This window comes from Pristis pectinata, chromosome 6 (assembly GCF_009764475.1).
Source record: "Pristis pectinata isolate sPriPec2 chromosome 6, sPriPec2.1.pri, whole genome shotgun sequence".
Classification (NCBI taxonomy): domain Eukaryota; kingdom Metazoa; phylum Chordata; class Chondrichthyes; order Rhinopristiformes; family Pristidae; genus Pristis; species Pristis pectinata.
Genome location: NC_067410.1, coordinates 13,820,561 through 13,836,093, shown reverse-complemented (window position 1 = coordinate 13,836,093; position 15,533 = coordinate 13,820,561). Strand labels below are relative to the sequence as shown.

General features: G+C 40.0%; 1 protein-coding gene across 1 annotated transcript in view; it reads left to right on the top strand.

Annotated features, from left to right (window-relative positions):
• Positions 1 to 1,746: 1,746 nt before the first annotated feature.
• Positions 1,747 to 15,533, top strand: part of mtmr14 (myotubularin related protein 14) — a 63,252-nt gene continuing 49,465 nt past the window's right edge. Inside the window, 3 exon segments of the mRNA XM_052017583.1 lie at positions 1,747 to 2,137; positions 5,709 to 5,857; positions 9,190 to 9,194. Coding sequence (XP_051873543.1) covers positions 2,024 to 2,137; positions 5,709 to 5,857; positions 9,190 to 9,194 — 268 coding nt within the window. The 5' untranslated portion in view covers positions 1,747 to 2,023.

The window sequence follows — 15,533 nt, the reverse complement described above, 5'->3', positions numbered from 1 at the left end:
CTGCAGGGATCAGTGATTATATAATGATATGGATGAAAATGTAGATGGACTAATCAGTAAATTTACAGGTGACACAAACATTGGTGGGGTTGTGGAGAGTAGAACATTGTCAAAGGATACAGCAGGATATAGACCAGTTGGAAATATAGTCAGCAAAATGGAAGATGGAGGTTAATCTGGGCAAGTGGGAGGTGTTGAACTTTGGGAGGTCAAATGTAAAAGGAAAGTATACAGTAAATGGCAGGACTCTTAGGGGCATTGATGTACAGAGGGATTCTTGGGGTGCAAGGCGATAACTCCCTGATGTGGCAACACAGGTTTGATAGGATGTTAAAGACATATGGCATACTTGCCTTCATCAGTCAGGGCCTTGAGTATATAACATTGGTAGGCCACATTTGGAGTATTGTGCGCAGTTCTGGTCACCGCATTACAGGAAGGATGTGGAGGCTTTGGAGCGGGTGCAGAAGAGGTTCACCAGGATGTTGCCTGGATTAGAAAGTATTAGCTATATGGAGAGGTTGGACAAACTTGGGTTCTTTCCCTGGAGCATCAGAGGCTGAGGTGCAACCTTATAGAAGTATATAAAATTATGAGATCCTAGGTAGGATAGATAGTCAGAGTCTTTTTTCCCCAGGGTGGAAATGTCAAATACTAGAAGGGTTAAGGTGAGAGAGGGAAAGTTTAAAGGAGATTTGTGAGGCAAGTTTTTTTTTACACAGAGTATGGTAGTTGCCTCGAATTGAACTGCCAGGGGAGGTGGTGGAAGCAGATGCAATAGAAAAGTTTAAGAGACATTTAGACAGGCACATGAACAGACAGGGAATGGAGGGATATGGACCATGGTGCAGGTAGATGCACAGTTTAAATTGGCATCATAGCACAGTTATCGTGGACCGAAAGGCCTGTTCTTGTGCTGTTCTATGTTAACTAATGAAACTATAAGGTTTCTTGAGCTTGTTCCCTGTAACTAAGATCACAGCTGTCCTTTCACACCCAGTCTACTTTTCTGCCTGATTCCTATATCCCTTGGTTTCTTTTCCAAAAATCTCAGCCCCGATTATACTCAATGACTTAGCATCAAAAATACTCGAGGAAGAATTCCAAAGATTCACAATCCTCCAAATGAAGGAATTTTTCCTCATCCCAATTCTAAATGTCTAATTCCTTACCTTATGCTGACACTGCACTCCAAGCTCAAGAATCTGTGGGAAGCAGCCGTCTGCATCATCTAACTTCTAAATTGCTCTTAGAATCTATGTTTCAATGAGATCTACTCATATTCCTGACTCTGGCCAGTACAAATCCATCCTGCTTAGTTTCTTATCATGGAATAACTTCTTCATCCCAGGAAACCATTCATGATTTCCAATGCAATGAACTCCTTGATTGGCCTCAACAATACTCAAAAAAGATAAAGCAGCTTCCCCATCCATCACCCAGAACATCTTGAAATGAAAACTTGCCAACATGAGGAGATCATGCCACCAGTTGTATCATTTTTATCTTGTATAACATTTTTAGAAGTATTAAAGTTTTCAAAGAAAATGAATGTGAGGCATTTTACCATTTCTGTGAATGTTATCCTCTGTTGCTTGGAATATATTGGCAATAAATCATTCATCCCTGGGCAGTTCAGAGGGAATGTGAGATTGACAGATCCTCTGCTCCAAGGAGAGTGGGTGTGGTGATCTGTGACGCTGCGGGGTGAGAGGTTAGATGATGTCGGTGGGATCAGGGGTTAAGGCGGTATCCCATGACGATGGCCGTCAGCTGGTGCCGGGTCTGAGCGCCGCAGCTGCGGGCGAGGGACGGCGGGCAACCGCGCAGCCCCGCTGTCAGCATACGTCGAGGGGAAGGCGGGCGGAGGCCGGCGGGGCCCGGGAGGCGGCTGGTTCGGTGGGCGGTGCGAGCCGCAGGTCCGGCGGCGGCGGCTGGGCCATGGGCAGCGGCGCCGGCGGTCCATTACAGGGAGAGGCCGGTGGAGGCTGTGCGGATCGGGGCGTGGAGTGAGGGCTGCGACATGTGGCAGGCTGGCCTGGCCGGGCCTGGAGTGGCCAGCAGGAGTGAGGAGATCGGGGAGCTGATCGAGCATTTCTCCAAGCACCAGTACCGGGCCAAGGAGGCCAACCCCAAGGTAACGAAACTCAAGAGTGGCTGCAGGCACTGAAACAGAGTTAAAAACGTATCATCAATGCAAAGCTGCGTAACTGTGTCCAGTAATAACCCAGAACGGCAGTCACAGTAATTAGAGACCCACGTCTGGGATAACGCTGTCCGATAAGAGTAATTGAATCGAAGAATAATCCAAACCAGAGGCAAATGCTCAACGAAAATCCCACAATAAAAACTGCGGATGGGAGAAACTTGAAACACTCAACACTGAAAGTGAGTTAGCATTGCAGGATGAATTTCTGTTTTTATTCCCAGGCTAAATGGGTTGGGTTTGTATTCTTTGGAGTTTAGAAGAATGAGGGGTGATCTTAATGAAACATATAAGAAATTAAGGGGGGGGGGGGTGGGTGTGACAGGGTAGATGTTGAGATGTTTTCACCGGTGGGAGAATCTTGAATAAAGGGATATAGTTTCAAGATAAGGGGCCAGTCATTATAAACTGATGTACATGAAAGTTTGTTCTTGTAGAGAGTGGTGATTTTTTGGCAATCTCTGCCCAAGAGAGTTGTGGAGGCTAGTTTATCAGAAGCATTTAAAGTAGAGGTAGATAAATTTTGATAGAATGGGAGAGGGAGGGCCATGGGGATTTGGCGCAGAGGAGTTGACGCCTGGGGTAGATCAGCTGTGATCCTATTGCATGGTGGGGCAGGCTTGAGGAGCCAGGTGGCCTACTCCTGCTATTTTCTTGTATTCTTGTGAGTAATTGAACAATAATCCAAGCTGGGAGTAACAGTTGTAATAATAGCACAAAACCAGTTCTTCAGTATTGGGTGAATGTGGAAAATTTCTTTTTGTTTCTTTAATATTGTAGAAGGTGCATATTTGGCATTAAATGTACACCCATCCATGATATTCATGTTGTTTTGTTGCTTATCTTGTTCTTTGAACCACTTTTTTTTGTTTTCAAAGTTGAGACTATTTTGGCATCCTGTATATTTCCCTAAAATTTATTACATAAATAATAAATTAATTCAATGTCACTACTTCATTCTCTTTGAACTTGCATTACTTCATTATTCTTTAAATGACAATTAAGTAGTATATGATAATGTCCTTTTATTCCTATATTCTCTCTTGCACAATTTACATCAAGAGTTCAGCAAAGCGGGTTGAACCTTGAAATGTCATACTGCGTGATATTAATGCTCAACCTACTGACCTGGTGCATCTTTAAGCTGCATCTAAGAACTAATTTCTCTGCATTTTGGATATATCACATACTAGCAGGAAAAGCATGTAATGTTAGCCTACATTTTGTAATCTAATGATTCAGTTGGTCACTTCTGAAGTAGTGGTCACTTGCCAAATTGACCAGTGTCCAAGGTCAAGGGACCAAGGGAGCTATAATAGGCAGGAGCTGCATTTTATCAGTGTTAGGTGATGTGTCAAGAACACTGTCCTGTGGTACACAGTCACAGGCTTGCACATTTAATTATATTTATAATTTAGACTGTCATCTTTGAGAATTGACAGTAATAAGTTCAGAGTTTCACCTCAAAGCAACAGATTTGTCTCACTTCCTTCCTGCTGCTTTGTAATTCGCCAAGTTAACCTCAAATTTGATCAGTGGTAGGAAGGCTTGTGTAAAACCTAATGGTTACTGCAGAGTTTCACTTCTGAAACGAAACCAGTTAACTGTCGTCTGGGTAACTTTTTTTTACTGTTTTTTGCATCTTTTTTTCTGCAGCCTCCTTTCAATGGACTTTGTCACTTGTGAAGACTTACAGTTGTGCATTTTGAATTAAATTATTTTATCTGCCTCTACCATAGATTTTCTTTGTCATTTGGCAACAAGGTTTGCTGCTATAAAATGCAGATTTTATTTTCCATTTGTAAATGCACTCTTTGTTCAGTCTGCTCAAAACATGTTGGCCTATTTTCAGCAGCATGTGTTGAAACTTAATTCTGGGTTGCCTATTGAGAAAAGTTGCACACTGAACAACACTACTGAACCCAATGCCAGCTGAAAAACTTTGAACTTTCTAGTCAGACTTTGGACAAACTTCCTCTCTCTGATGGTTGTAAAAGATCCCATGATGCTATTTGCAGAATAATGCAGGAAGTCTCACATCTTAATCAACGTTTATCCCTCAACCAATATCACCAAAAATCACCTGGATCATTTATCTCACTGTTGTTTGTGGGACACTGTTTTATTTCTACGTGTAATAAAAGTAACTTCATTTGAGGTCAATTTTGAACTCTAAAGTGGTTTGGGGTTTGTGGAAGTCATGAGAAGTGCAATGCAAATGAAGTGCTGTTTTCTTTCTGTACTTTTTTTTGACTTTTGAACTGTGGTCCCTGCCTAAATGAGTTATACGTATGAAATTGAGTAAATCACTACGCATTCCCTTGAATCAAGTGGAAGGAGTTTGTGAATGTGGACACCCTAGAAAAGCATTACCTTTTTAAGAAAAAAATGAACCCTCTTTATTGTACAAAAATGCTATCGTTTGCAATGATATTTTTGTTTAGAAGTCAATTAGAAGTATCTGAAAAATGACAGTAAAGTTTTGTGTAGTTATTTCCTTTTGATGACCACATTCAAGACAGTAGATCTCTTTGTTGCAACAAACAATCTGCTGGAAGATCTCAGCAGGTTGAGCAGTATCTATGGGGGGTGGAGGAGTTGTTGACATTTCAGGTCCAAACCCTGCATTAGGGCTGATAGGGGAGACGGCCAGTATAAAGAGGAGGGAGGGAGTGGTGAGATAGAGGTGTTAGGTGGACTGAGGTGGGGGGGGGGCATGGAGAATGATGAGCCGATCAAGCCAGGTAGGGGAGTGGGAAGGGTGGAGTTGGGAGACATGATAGATGGAGGCAGGCAAAAAAAAGATGGAACCAGGAGGGGGTTGGGGAGGATGAAGGTGGAGAAAGCTGCTGGAGGGTGATAAGTGGGAACACACAGGCTACCAGTGCTAGAATCTGAAAAACTAAAGAAGGTGATGATGGGAACCATTAGGGGAGAGGTGTATCTGCTTGTGGGTAGCAGGTGGATGGAACCAGGTGGGGGAGGAATATGGTAATGGGGACCTGGTAGTGAGAGAAAGGACAAAAATAGGGAGACCCTGGAGGATCAGAAGGAGAGAGAAAGCTGGGGTGGGGGGAGGGGAAGAAGAGGAGGATCCAGAGTTGAGGGTCACTTAAAATTGGAAATTCGATGTTCATACCATTGGGTAGTAGACTAGCCAGGCACAATATGAGGTATTGTTCCTCTAGTTTGCACTGGGTCTCCCTACGGCAGTGCAGAAGGCTGAGGATGGACAGGTCGATGTGGAAATGGGAAGGGGAATTGAAATGGCATGCGACTGGGAGCTCGGGATGGCCATTGCGGACAGAGTGTAGGTGGTCTGCAGTTGGTCTCACTGATGTAGATAAGGCTACAATGGTAGCACCAAATGCAGTAGACAAGGTTGGAGGAGGTGTGCATGAATCTTTGCCTTACCTGGAAGGGCTGTTTCCATCCCTGGATTTATCTGTTGGTTGACCGCACCTTTTCACTGAAGTAATGTGCATTGTTTCTTGGATTGCAGGTAGAGAAGATTGAGAGTCGCTGCCTAGAATTGTTCAGGAGGGACTATGTGTACAGTGTGATCCAGAACCCAAATGGAGAGCTTTGTGGACATTATCCCCGCCGGATCATTTTTATAGAGTATGCAAGCACAGAGGGTGGCAAGGACAGGTAATTGGATTTAATTAATCAACATATCAAGGGTCTTGTGAATTTTGTATGATTGTTCATGAATCTTCTGTATTTTTCCAGAGTATTTCCAAGCTAGTCTGCATTATGGAATGGTATTGATGGTGAAAAATCAAGAGGTTGGAGCAGGAGTTCACAAGTTTTTAGAACTTTAATTGCTAATAACATGCCATAAGTTTGAATGTTGCTGAGGCTCCTTACTGTGTCGTATGGTGCAGTTGCGAGTAGCCTTATCAATTATTCAGGTTACTTTTGATTCCTTGTGCAATGTATCCCTTTCACCAGTCGAGTGGTTACATAGGCTGTCTTGTCCAGAATTTCAGCTGATGTAGCTCTGTAACTAGTAATTTACAAAATACTGGAAGCACTGAGGAGAAATTATTATGTTAATCCTTCATTAGAACTAGATTTTTTAGTTGAATAGTGAAGGAACTGAGATTGAGAAATGTGTCTGCTTTATATTTTCCCCAATATAACTGGTGTATCTCCATGGTTCTTCAAATTGAAGATTGAGAACTCATTGTGCAATTTCTTGACAAGCTGCGTCAGAACAGTTCTTGATTGCCCCTTCCCGAAAGAAATTTATGCAACTGATCAAGGCAAAGATTTGGCCTATCTGGAAAATGAAAGCATGTTGATTTTACCTTTGTCTTCAGCGGGAAAGTGCAAAATAATGTCTGGAGTAGGTCAACAGAGGCTGTGTACAAAATATATTCACTTTAAGAAATTTTTTTCCATTGTATTTTCTTTAGTAAGGTGGATTTTTTCCCCCCACAAGTGCTATGGCATTGGGGATTCATAATGGGCATTGCTGCATCTATTTTGAGATTAGTAATGATGTAAGTGAACAAGAAATGATACATCCTTGAACACTTAATTCCTCAGATCAATTCAAGTTGTCTTTACTTATTCTCTGTGTTCAATGAGGTAATTAAAAGAAAATAATCATGAGAACAGTACATCAAATTAAAGTTTATCTTAATGGTTATAACCATTTTTAAGGCTATATCTAAAAGGCACTTTCCAATTGTTTCGGCACTTTGTTGGTCTGGAGTGATCTTTCCTTTTAAACTATTTCAACTAACTGTTTCAAAATCAGATGTCAGTGACTGGTGCTGATATTCCTGAAACAAGTAACTGTACTGCTTTAGCAGCAGAAGGGACATTGTACTGTGTGTACAAAACTATTGCTCTTTGAGACCTTGTACATAGAATATCAGAGCCACAAAGTCAACAGGAAGAATGGCTTAATTATTGACTAAGCACAGGAGAGTGGTATAGTCTGCTTGCTCATCCAAAACCTGGGTAGCGATATAAATGATGGTTTAAATGCTAAATTACAGGGGAAAGATGTTTTTGGTGTATGTACTTGCCTGCTTTATGCAACAGACCACATCTACAATGATCATTTTATCTTGGCCCTCCAGAATCAAGGCTTGTGGGTCTTCTTGAGGGAGATTAAAAAGTCACAATTATCCAACACTTATCAGGACATCACAAAACATTTTTTAGTCAGTTTTATATTTCCTGGAACATACTCTTCCACCATATCTGCATTTCATGTTTTATCATCGTTCACTTTGCTAACATTGAACAAGGTTTAGAATTTAAAGGAACAATCTGTATAACTTTTAATTGTATAACCTGCAGCTATACACACATTCTAACACCAACATTTGTTTCCTCCCAGTCAATTATAGCTGTTTTCCACATTTGAGTTTCCTCTTTGCTTGTTATATATCTATTGATTTTCAGAGGTATAATTTCTTGTGCACTGCCTTCTACAATACCTAAGCCAAGGTACGTTCATCACGCATGGGGCAAAGTGATAGCCTGTTTCACTGGATTCATCACAGCCAAGATTAGTTTTATCTCCCCCTATGGAAATTCATATAGCCTTTCATATTTTATCGTTAAGGCTGCACAATTGGAAGAATTTGTACTTTAGTCATGGTTGGGAGTGTACTTGAGAACTGCAGTTACGTTGAATATGATGTACCAGCTGTCAGAATGGATCTTGTCATTTTATTAATAGAATTTGGGCTGGATATGAAAAATAGAATGGAAAGATACTTCAGTCCAAGTTGGGACAAGACTGATTTTTACAGTTAGGGAGAAAAATGTGCAGTTTACAGTGGCTGTTTAAAAAGAGATGGTTAACTGAAGCAATCCATAAATTATTTTTGCACCTGGTTTTACTTCCTTCTCTCCTGCTGACTGCTGAACCTGAATGGAAAGTCAATTAGTGCAATGAGCTTCTTTTAGATTTTTTTAGATATCTTTATTAGTCACATGTACATCGAAACACACAGTGAAATGCATCTTTTGCGTAGAGTGTTCTGGGGGCAGCCTGCAAGTATCGCATGCTTCCAGCGCCAACATAGCATACCCACAACTTACTAACCTGTATGTCTTTGGAATGTGGGAGGAAACCGGAACACCCAGAGGAAACCCACGCAGACATGGGGAGAATGTGCAAACTCCTTACAGAAAGCGGCCGGAATTGAACCCGGGTCACTGGCGCTGTAATAGCGTTACGCTAACCGCTACACTACCGTGTCTTTTCATTGCTATTGATGATACTTTGATTATCTGATAGGTGTAGAGGCTGGTTCAGTCAGTTTTCATTCAGGTAAATTAGCCTATCGGTCATTTGGGAAATCTTTAGTAATGAGGACACAGACTTTATAGTTTTTCATGTTGGAGTTGTGCTGTTTGCATAGGTGGAGTGACTCATTTTTCTTCTTGTAACTATTTACCTCTCTATCACTTGCCCTTCTAAAATTGCTGGTACCCTTTGGAAACCCATTAGTTCAAATGGAGTTGCTGTTTTGATTTTTGACCTGCCAAGTACACAGTTAGGATAATATACAAAAGGGATTACTTGTAAGAAATAGGGGCGGAAGTTGGCCCCACAAACCCTGGAATCTGTTATGCCATTTGGCAAGTTCACTACTGATAATCTGCCTCAACTCTGCTTTCTAACCTATTTTCATTACCCCTTAATTCCAAAAATATATTGATCACAGCCTTGAATATACTCACCCTAAGATGCATTTCAAAAATATATTCCAAAGATTCAGACACCTCAATGAAGAGGATATCTCTCCTGACATCAGTCTTAAATCTTTGATCCCTATTCCTAAAACTATTTCCTGCTACTTCTAAGCTCTTAAGAAAAGGAAAGTAACCTGTCAGCATCCATTCTGACAAGCATCATATGAAAATCAGGAAAAAAGAACTGGATGCTGGAAATCTGAAATAAATACAAAGTGCTGGAAACACTTGCAGGTCAACAGCACCTGTGGAAAGAGAAACCGTTTCAAATCAAAGATCTTTTTCTCAGAACCCTTCCAATCCCCTTTATGTTTTTGAATACAATTAAGTTTCATTCTTATAAACTACAGAACTTAAAGGCATATTCTTGCAATCTTTCCTCAGTTCAATTCTGTTATCCTTAGAAGCTGTCCAGTCAAACTTAGTTCCACTGCCTCTAAACGAAATATATCCTTAGAAATAAGGTGCTCAAAACTCTCAATGCCTTTATAGTTGTTCTTTTTAAAAGATTTTCTTGTATTCTTGTTACGAAAGTAAAAAAGCAAATGTTTACACTTACTTAGCCTGCCAATTTGTTGCCTCCTCAGTTAATCTGTCTATAACTCTTGGCAATCTCTTTCCATCTTCAAGTTGCTTTCCTGTCTAATTTAGCATCGTCAGCAAACTGGGATACTTTACAACTGGACTCTTCATCCAAGTCATCAATGTAAACAGCTGAGACCCGAGCATTGATCCTTGAGAGGTCTAGTTAATTGCAGCCTAACAGTTCCAAAAATAATCTGTTTATTCTTGCTCTGTTTCTTTTTTTTTGCTAAATGCAGGGAGATGTTTCCTCTGAGGATTCAAGTTCAACTTGGCATAATTTCAGAATAAAAGAAATTTCTTCACAGATAGTGATGAATTTTGGAATTCTCCATTCTGGATGGCTGTGGAGACTCAGTCATTATGTTTGTTCAAAATGCAGATCTCTGGATATTGGAGGGATCAATGAACATGGGAGTAGTGGTGGAAAATTGTGCTGAGGAAGGAGATCAGACATGATCTTAATAAATAGCAGAGCAGGCTCAATTTCATGAGACCTTGTATTTGTATCAAGACCCTATATTTAGTTCTTGGTATATTTTTCCAGGACTGCTTAATGCCAGCACTTGGTAACAGAGCAGAGTTCATTGTTGGGTGAATGAAAATTAGTGATGGATTCTGTTTTCTCAGGATCTTGGGAGTAGTCAGCATGTTGATATACTCAGGTTTCTATTAATGCATCACTAAGATGCCATTGATTATTTTGAAGGTGGTGGTAACATGTCTGTGCCAAAGTGGAAAAATAAAGCTGTTTGAGTAGTGTTTTATTCAAGAAAAGGAACAATTTCAGAGGTGGATGTTTTCACATGCAAAATTAACAAATGATTAAGAGGCCAAGTGGTATGATAGCTATTATTACAAAAGGATTTTTATGTAGAAGGAAGGAAGTCATTGCAATTGTATCTTGCTTTGGGTGAAACCGCATCTAGAGTATTGTCTATGATTTTGTTCTCCTTGCCTATGAAGAGATGTACTTGCCACAGAGGGAGTGCAGCAACAATTCACCAGACTGGTTCCAGCGATGGTGGGTTTGCTGTATGAGGACAGATTGAGTGGACGGGTAGTGTATCCTCTGAAGTTTAGAAGAATGTGACGGGATATCATTGAAATGTGCAAAATGACTTAATATCTTTATTAGTCACATGTAGATCGAAACACACCGTGAAATACATCTTTTGCGTAGAGTGTTCTGGGGGCAGCCCCCAAATGTTGCCATGCTTCCGGCACCAACATAGCATGCCCACAACTTCCCTAACCTGTACGTCTTTGGAATGTGGGAGGAAACCGGAGCACCCGGAGGAAACCCATGAAGACGGAGAACATACAAACTCCTTACAGACTGCGGCCGGAATGGAACCCAGGTCACTGGAACAGTAATAGCGTTAAGCTAACTGCTACACTATCATGCTTGATAGGCTAGATGTTTCACCTGGCTGAGGAGTTTAGGATTAGAGTCCACAGCTTCAGAATATGGAGCAGGCTGTTTCAGAGTGAAGTGAGGAGAAATTGCTGCACTTGGATGCTATGAACTTCTGGAATTCTCTAATTAGTAATAGGTTATTATTGCCACATGTACCGAGATATAGTGAAAAGCTTTGTTTTGCATGTCGTCAAGACAGATCATTCCAAATGCAAGTACATTGAGGTAGTACAAAAGGAAAAGCAATAATAGAAAGCAGAACATAATGTTGCAGTTTCAGGGAGAGTGCAGTGCAGGTAGACAAATAAGGTGCAAGGGCCATGACAAGGTAGACCGGGAGATCAAGAGTTCGTCTTTATTGTACATGAGGTCCATTCAAGCATCTCATAACGTGGGATAGAAGCTGTCATTGAGGCTGGTGGTATGTATTTTCAAGCTTTTGTATCTTCTGCACGATGGAAGGGGGGGAAAGAGAGACTGACTAGTGCCTGACTAGGGTGGGGTCTTTGATTATGCTGACTGCTTTCTTGAGGCAGTGGGAAGTGTAGACTGTCAATGGAGGGGAGGCTGTTTTTTGTGATAGACTGGGCTCTGTTCACAACTCTCTGCAATTTCTTGCAATCTTGTGCAGAGCAGTTGCCGTACCAAGCTGTGATGCATTTGGATAGAATATTTTCCATGGGGCATCTGTATATAAAAAATAAATAGATTAGTGAGGGTCATTGGGGACATGCCGAAGGTCAAAACACAAATTTCTGAATATTGGAGAAGTCAAGGGATATGGGAGCAACATCGGAAGGCCAGATGTCTTTCCTCTTCTACTATTTCATGTTCTTAAATAGGTTTTTTTCAGGTTGGGGCAGCCAAATTCAAATAACTCCTTGATATTCACTGTTGCAGTTCACTAAGTATTGGCTATTAGATATGCTGTTAGAGAGTATGGAACATAGAATACTACAGCACAGTACAGGCCCTTCGGCCCACAGTGTTGTGCCAACATTTTATCCTGCTCTAAGATCTATCTAACTCTTCCCTCCCACATAGCCCCCTATTTTTCTATCATTCATGTGTCTATCTAAGTCTCTTAAATGTTGCTTTATAATAAAAATGGAATAATCAAGCGGGCACTACTGTGGGTGATCACTCTCTTCTGATATGTTACTGCCCAGGCAATTACTTACTATGTTCTCAACATTTCATCAAATTTGTAATTACTCAATTATTGGTATGGCGTTTGTAGTTTTACAGACTAACAGGGCATTGCAGCATAAGAACAGGAATATTCCTGTGTATAGTTAAAGATATCAGGAATATCATTATTGAAACCGCAGCTTTTAATTTTACATTTGTGTGAAGTTTTATTTTCAAAGCTGTTACTGTTCTTTTAAATTTAAATTACTTTTTTTTTAGCATTTTTAAAATATTTTAATAGTCTTCTATGGGAAAGGCACTTAATCCATCGTGAGAGGAAGCTAAAAATTGCAACCTGGATTATTTCTACACATTGCTTAATGGCTGCCAATAACAAAATTGACAAAATGGTCTAAGGACCAAATGTGACAGTCCCTGAAAAAGACATGGATCACAATGTGTAATTAACCCTTGCCTGTTGATTACAGTGGAGGCAAATTGACACTTCTGTGCTTTTTGCTAATAATGATTCTGTCAGCACCCATCCAGGAATAACTGTGTAGTTGGTTTAGCTGGGGACAAATATTGTGAATGGCTAGCATATTTAAAGCCAACTTTTACATCATTTAATAGGAGGTGCACGTGTTTAGAGTAGATGCTGCCATTCATTGCAGTAATGAATCCTGCATGCGTAACAAGGGAGAGAGGTATGTAGGTGTTATTTTGGAGGTCTTGGCAGAGGAGGTGGAAATTAGGAAAGGCATAATGTATCAACAGAAAATGACAAAGCACTCCACACACTCCTCTAGAAGGCTGTGGGAGTGGTTAGCAATGGAAGTCAATGCCAGGACTCAGACTTGGGTCTTTTTAAATTTGTGACCTTGCATTGGTTTTGAAGGTCGGATGCCATTTCCTACAGCCACACCACAATCTTGGAATTTCTCAATTCACCACATACTCCTTGCTCGTTTACCAAAAATATCAATCAATCTGGATTTGCTCATGGTTACACCCACTTCCTATCGACCCATACTGATTGAAGGATACTCATTGACACATTTCCTTTTTTGTCCTCTGAGGCCCTCTACAGGTTCCTCTGCTAAAAGACAGCAGCATTCCACCAGGCATGTCGCAAACATTGCATATGAGCACCAGGGCACAGGGAGATCATATTGGAAGATTGCCACTAAGCAAAGGTGCAAGAACGATTAGTTTACTTTTGACTGTCACATGGAATTACTTTAATAATTTTATTTGAAATCTTTATTTAGTGGAGGCTTTTTTTTTGCATTGTGGCTAAGTTGACACTGAAATGGTCAGCAACAGAGAAGGAAAAGTCTGAAACTGTTGGTGGATGGAAAATTGGGATTATGTTCACTGATGGCATACTTGAGTAAGTTCATATGGGCAAAAAGGGGCTGTCTAGGTGGCTTTGTCCTTTTTTTATGCACCTGCTCCTCAGTTGTTTTACTACATAGTGATAACTCAAAGGAGATTTCAGATGTTGTAGACTCTTGAACTGGTGTTTAACCAATATATTAAAAAAAACATTAACAGAAGTGAAACAGTCCAACTGGCAGTAACTAATGTGTATCAGGTTTCTTTTTATAGGAAATCATCATTAGTATTGAAAAAGGGAAGTAAATGTTTGTATGTAATAATAGAAATTCTGTTAAATTTGTATAAATAGAATTATTGTTTAGAGCCAAATTGGTGTGAGCAAGTTAGTACATTCACTTACTTTGCTGCCTTTCAGGGGCACCTAAATGTCTCCCATTCAGTGATGCTTTAAGAAGTAGCCAGGCATACTTGAAAGGATATGGACGTGGAGAATGCATTTACTTGAATAAAAAATATTTCATAATTATGCTGTGAAGTTTATGGAAGAAAAAGAATAGTGCAGAGGAAATAAATTCAATGTAGAATACTTTACCTTTTAATGCTTCCTGTTTAATTTTATATATAACTTGTAAAATATTGAGTTATTATGGAGTTTATAATGATCGCAGCAGGTCCTGAGGATGCCTAAAATTTCAGGTCACTTGGAATCCTGAGACAGGCGTGCCTTTGACAGGGAAATTAATGTTAATTGCCTGCAGCAGTAGAAAGAGTGCCAAGCCATGTTGTGAGTGTGCAGGCACAAGCTGAGCCTGTGGCTGATGTCAGCTGAGTGCAAATTAGAATCTTCAGACAGTCTAACTTGTCAGACTCTTAAGAGATTTCGAGTAATTTTTTTTGATTAGCGATCCATGGTTGACTTCTGCACCTTTTTGATGTAAAAAAAAATTGAAATCCTTGGACTTAGTCTTTCACTGGCCTAGATCTTGCTTTGACACTATTCCTGTGAATCATTATCATGGACTAAATTGAACAACTACTTCTGCAGTGCACACATGGGCAGTTAAATGAGGGAATCCAAAAAAAAGTCTGAATTGCCCTTTTTTCTGCAGGTTGTGCTGTAATGGTACCTCACTGAAACTTGGCAATGAAATAGCATAAGGTTATTGGTGCTTGCTCAATTTTTACAGCTTTTAGAGTTAAGGTAATTAATGTTAGGATTGTAATTTCAGGTGTAAGTGAATTTTTAACTGTGTGATCAGTTAAAATTACTCAAATCACCACCTCTGGTTTTGCAGATTTAATTTTACAACGGTGGTGTCTCATTCTTTCCAATTTTAAAATACTGTGCTTTTTTAATTTCCTGCAACTCACTATTCTAAATCCCATCTTTGTCTCTTCTTCCAATATTTTGTTTTTCAAAGGTCTGCATATGTTTTAAATCCTCATAATTCTGATTCTGCCTCTGCCTATCTTGGTGTGCGTTTTTAAATCTGAAGGGGAGAAGAGCTTTGCTGTTCCTTCATCAATTCATGCACATAGTTCTTCAGAATGTTGATGATGGATAAATAGCCAATGACAGCAAGTCCTTGTTGAAAAAGTCCTCAAACTCTGGACAGCTGTCAATGTAAGGAATTACATGTACTGTAACTTTTCTACTGACAGCAAAAGTCAGTTAATTCATGTGTGGTGCTTTTAGACCAGCAGTTCTACAACTTGAAAGAGAACTTTGAATTTCTCTCATTTGCAGTTAGGTTATCTTTGACAGCTTGATTGTGTGGCCAGATTCCCAGTAATGCTTGTCTTTTTGATCCATTTTGATTCCACAAAGATAATTAGGGTATCATATGACAGCATAGTTTAGGGGAATGGATTTGTAGATTGTTGAACACTTCTGCGATTTGCATCCTTTTGTTTAGTTGAGTTAAAAAATGCACAATGTGCTATTTATGTTATACTTTGTAGAAAGTATTCCACAATATATTAAAGGCTTTTGTACTACAAGTGAAAGTTCCTTTTCATGTGAAAAGTTGCTCTGGCCTCATTGCTTGGTATACTATTTGGCTTGTAGCTCAATGTCTGAGTAATTTCTTGATCTTTTTGTGCTCCAATAAGGAAGTGAAAAATTAC